At 48.6% G+C, this 4,622-nt stretch overlaps 1 protein-coding gene across 1 annotated transcript in view; it reads left to right on the top strand.

The window, feature by feature from the left end:
* Positions 1 to 4,622, top strand: part of atp9b (ATPase phospholipid transporting 9B) — a 30,740-nt gene that overhangs the window by 13,077 nt on the left and 13,041 nt on the right. The window contains exons 11-13 of the mRNA XM_037975792.1: positions 1,688 to 1,848; positions 1,935 to 2,077; positions 2,790 to 2,902. Of these exons, the coding sequence (XP_037831720.1) occupies positions 1,688 to 1,848; positions 1,935 to 2,077; positions 2,790 to 2,902 (417 nt within the window). The remainder of the gene's footprint in view (positions 1 to 1,687; positions 1,849 to 1,934; positions 2,078 to 2,789; positions 2,903 to 4,622) is intronic.

Genomic DNA, 4,622 nt, shown 5'->3' with positions numbered 1-4,622 from the left:
AACTCTGTCCCTGACCTTTCAACTCTGTCTCCGACCTTTCAACTCTGTCCCTGACCTTTCAACTCTGTCTCCGACCTTTCAACTCTGTCCCTGACCTTTCAACTCTGTCTCCGACCTTTCAACTCTGTCTCCGACCTTTCAACTCTGTCTCCGACCTGTGAAACTCTGTCCCTGACCTTTCAGCTCTGTCTCTGACCTGTGAAACTCTGTCTCCGACCTGTGAAACTCTGTCTATGACCTGTAGCTCTGTCTCTGACCTTTCAACTCTGATTCGACCCGTCGAACAAACAGCAGGTCAGTGTTTGGTGTAAAACTCGACAGCTGGGAGCCACTCGATATTTTAAGGAGACGATGTCAGAAATGTCGATTCTCAGACTCGAGGCTGGGAGAGGAAGTCGATTCGCTGCGGCTCGAGTCTTAGGAACGTGTCGGCCTCATATAATCTGCTGTGACAGCGACGAGGACGAAGCTGCTTCGGGTCGATCCCACAGGACGTCTCAGGTGGACGGACTGTCCGAGTGACGGGGGACACCCTGCAGTCCAATCAGCTTCAGTCCAATGATGCTCAGGAATCAGTTGAACTCTCTCTGGAGTGAAAAGGGTTCGAGCCTTCGTCCAATAAATGCTTTATTGTTACAGGATGCAGGAGTCTTTGTTTGGTGGCGAGGAAGACTCTTTTTAAGAACGAGTCAGCAGCAGATGAAGGTGCTGCTTGAATTCGACTCGGTGTTACAGGTTGCCAGGCGTTACAGGTTGCCAGACGTTACAGGTTGCCAGGTGTTAAAGTGGCACCAACTGTCTGGCGTCTGGACATTCTTTGGTTTTATCGTGATGAATATTCATGCACCGGGTTCGGAACCAGGCAGATCCAGTCGTCCCTTTGAGTTTTAATGGTTCACACATGAATGGAGGGAAATCCACACTTTTATTCCCTGATAGCATCTTTAGGTCGGGGTAATTGAGTCCTTTTTGCTCCTGTGACTGAATGAATAATGACTTCATCTGATCCTTGGAAAATGCAGGGCGGCCATTGTTCCAGCAGAAGGGGATCATTTGCTTTTCAGGCATGCTCTGTGTTCTCCGCCTTAATTTTTCTTCATTTTAATCCAACCAAACCCGCTATTTTTCTCAATTGCTCAACCATGAACCATGTAGGGGTTAAATCAGTCACACTGGTCCTCAGGGGAGTGGGGTTTCAGCAGTGGAGGAATTTCTGCTCCTTTCTACACATGCTTGCCCCCCCCCCATCCTTTGTCTTTATCTGAGGGGGGTGATGTTTTTGTAAGCGTGGTGCGTCACATGAAAGCCCTCTGTGTGCGAGGCTTCGCTGCCAGAAAGGGGACGGGCGCGTCTTTATTTGACGTCTCTTTCCCACATGCTCCATTGGCTGAGAGAGACACTCCAGAAATAAAGGACAGTCCCCCTCCCTGCTCATTATGGGAGCGCTCTCCGTGTTCGAAGGCCTTTGACCTCGGATGAACAACACTTCAGCAGTTTTAATACATTTACTTTCAGTTTGCATGTGAAAAACCTTCATTAAAGAGTCTCTTTATCAAAGCTGAAGGTGGACAATGATGCTTTTAATGAAACTCAGCCCAGTTCAAGATGGCTGCCACAGCTTTCTGCAGAGACAGAACGATCCGATTGGAGTTCCTTTGTTTTGACCTCTGACCTTTCATACCTGCAGGTTGGCCTTCTGGACCTGGAGCTGAACCGCCTCACCAAAGCTCTGTTCCTGGCCCAGGTGGTTCTGTCTGTCGTCATGGTGGCGCTGCACGGCTTTGTGGGTCCTTGGTACCGCAACCTGTTCAGATTCGTGGTGCTTTTCTCCTACATCATCCCCATCAGGTGCCTAAAAATGAGCCGGACGTTTGGTGTCAGACGTCAGAACCAAAGAATCTGGATCCAGACTGTCTTCTTTCTGTGTTTTCAAGCCTGCGTGTGAACCTGGACATGGGGAAGTCTGCCTACGGCTGGATGATCATGAAGGACGAGAACATCCCTGGCACCGTGGTCAGAACCAGCACCATCCCGGAGGAGCTGGGCCGCCTCGTCTACCTGCTGACAGACAAGACAGGTGCAGCTCCTCCTGCACACCTGAAGGACTTCCTGTCAGCTGTCTGCTGTTATCACTCCGATAAATACAGTTTGGATCTCCTCAGAACCAGCAGCTTTTCAGTTAAATTCAACTTAGTAATATATTTTAGCCTCTGATCCTAAAAGATTTACGTTAGACTGGAAAAAATTCTCTAAAAATCATCTAATTTTCTTTTTGCTGTCTCCTCTTAAGATGATTATTAAATAAATTCTGTGAAAAACAGCTGAACGCTGACTCAGCATTCACACGGTTCTGTTAGTTTCACCCAACAGATGTTATACAAATAAATATTCAGCTGTCAGATTGCTGTTATTAGGCAGCTAATTCATATTTTCACCAGGTTGAGTCCCGTTTCCCAGCTGATTTAGTCCCATTCTAACAAACAGGATCTTTTTTCTCGAGTTTCAGGGAGATAAACCTCTGCAGAGCTGCTTGTATGTCTTTGTCTCGCTCATCCAGACAGCACTAGATTAACTTCAGAGCTGATTTATCTGTATTAGTAGTCAAAGAACATGGGAACATTCAGTCATCTGTTCCTGGAGGGGAGATGCCCTTTAAACACCTTCAGGTCTTTCAGTTGTTTCCGTTTGTTTTTGTGGACGAGACGCTTTTAATTCTATAATCGACTGAACTGTTTATTTCTGCCTGCAGTCCTATTAATGATCACAGTCGTTTGTTTTCTGGCCTGCAGGGACTCTGACACAGAATGAAATGATTTTCAAGCGTCTTCACCTGGGGACGGTGTCTTACGGCACGGACACCATGGACGAGATTCAGAGCCACATCATCCAGTCGTACGCACAGGTGAGCATCCAGGTGCAAACAAAGGCTTGGGTTAAATGTGCTGGAAGTTAAAGGTGAGCTGAAACGTTTGGAAAGCATCTTGGTTGTTTTGTTTTTGGCAGAATAAGTTTGTCTAAGACGAAGATGAAGTCAGGGAAACGGCTGCATCCAGTAATTCTGAGGAAGAAGCCGTTCTCCTAATATTTTAACTGGGCCTTAATCACCCTGAGAGGCTGTGCGTGTGGGGAGCAGATGGTGCTCAGGGTCTGAGGAGGAGGATGGAGAGGAGACCCTTCAGATGATGAAGAGCGGGGCTCAAAATCCCGATGAAGATTCGTTTCCTCGGCGGAGCAGCTCAAGTGTGTCTCAGCACGTCGGGACTGTCCGTTTACAGCCGTCGGAGGTTTTCAAGAAATCCCTGAAGACGTTGAGCATTCTCAAGTTTTTTATTTTTTTACACCCTGAACACGTCTCCAGTTCATCTCAGGGACACATGGAGACAAATGAGACAAACAGACATTCACCCTCTCACTCACAGCGAGGGACAAGCTAACCTGCGTGTGCATCTGGAGTAAACGGGAAAAACATGCAGAAAGGCCCCGTCGCCATCATGAAGCCGTTTCATGACGACATGCAGGAACGAGGAACCTCGGAGGCCTTTCCAGTCTGCAGCGGAGGGAAGTTCTTCCCTTTGGCTCCTCTCCTGAGGATGCACCGACACACCAGGGCTGACAGCAAACTGTGTAACTTGGCTCATCTGTGCAGGAAGACTAACAAGCATGCTCATGGAGACTCTGTTTGCAGATCACGCAGCGTCTGAGCAGGCCTCAGTGCTGTCCAAGAGAAGGTGGTACAGCTTCCACTGTCCTTCTCTGAGTCCTGGTCCCGGCACGGCAGGACAAACTGTCCAACCACAGAAGTCCTGGAACGTGTTCATGGGCTTCAGGCCGCCCTGTGGTTCATGGGTGTCAGTAAACGTGACCCCAGGAGCTGCAGAGGACTGCAGCACTTGGAGTCAGATGTTCACTGAGGAGCGATCCTCCTCCTTACTGCAGGCAGAGAGTTTGGAGAGGAATCTGTACGGCTCCTCTCCGTTTGTCTGTCCAAACTGCAGAAGAAACTACCGGCCTGCGGGCCTGGAATCAAACCACTGACCTCTGGCTGCAGCCCATCGTTGGCACACAACATCTCTTTGAAATAAAAGGTTTTTATCAGTAGTCCGGGCTGATGTTTGTAAAGCTGAATGTTCCTGAGGCTCCTTTAATTTCATTATGAAGCCCAAACATGTGCCATCCGTCACGTCCTGTTCATCAGTCTTTATGTTAAGTGAAGAAGCCTTTTCCAGAAAAGAAGCACATATTGTTCATTCATCACGCAGCATTCCTCAGAGACTCCTCGTACTGTAAGTGTTTCCTCTCCTGCCTGTTTGTAATATGAGCTATAAACAGATCCGCCTGCAGTCTGAACAGAAAGATGGCCGCTCTCAGCCAGCTCCCAACAGCTGGTGGAGGCTCCAACCATCTGCTCCACACCCTCCTGTGTAATCTCAGCTAATGAAAAAAGTTGGGGGTGGTGGACGGTCAAAAACGGGCCAGAACAGCTGATTCCAGTTTGTTCTTCTTTTACTTCCGCCAAGATTTGCTTCACCTTGTTGGGTTTTAGTTACAGAGACTGTCAGAGACTGTCACCCCCTGGTCACCCCCTGGTCACCCGCTGGTCACTCCCTGGTCACCCCCTGGTC

Source organism: Kryptolebias marmoratus, linkage group LG5 (genome assembly GCF_001649575.2).
Source record: "Kryptolebias marmoratus isolate JLee-2015 linkage group LG5, ASM164957v2, whole genome shotgun sequence".
Classification (NCBI taxonomy): domain Eukaryota; kingdom Metazoa; phylum Chordata; class Actinopteri; order Cyprinodontiformes; family Rivulidae; genus Kryptolebias; species Kryptolebias marmoratus.
Note: the sequence above shows the minus strand (reverse complement) of the source record. Positions and strands in the feature narration are given on the sequence as shown.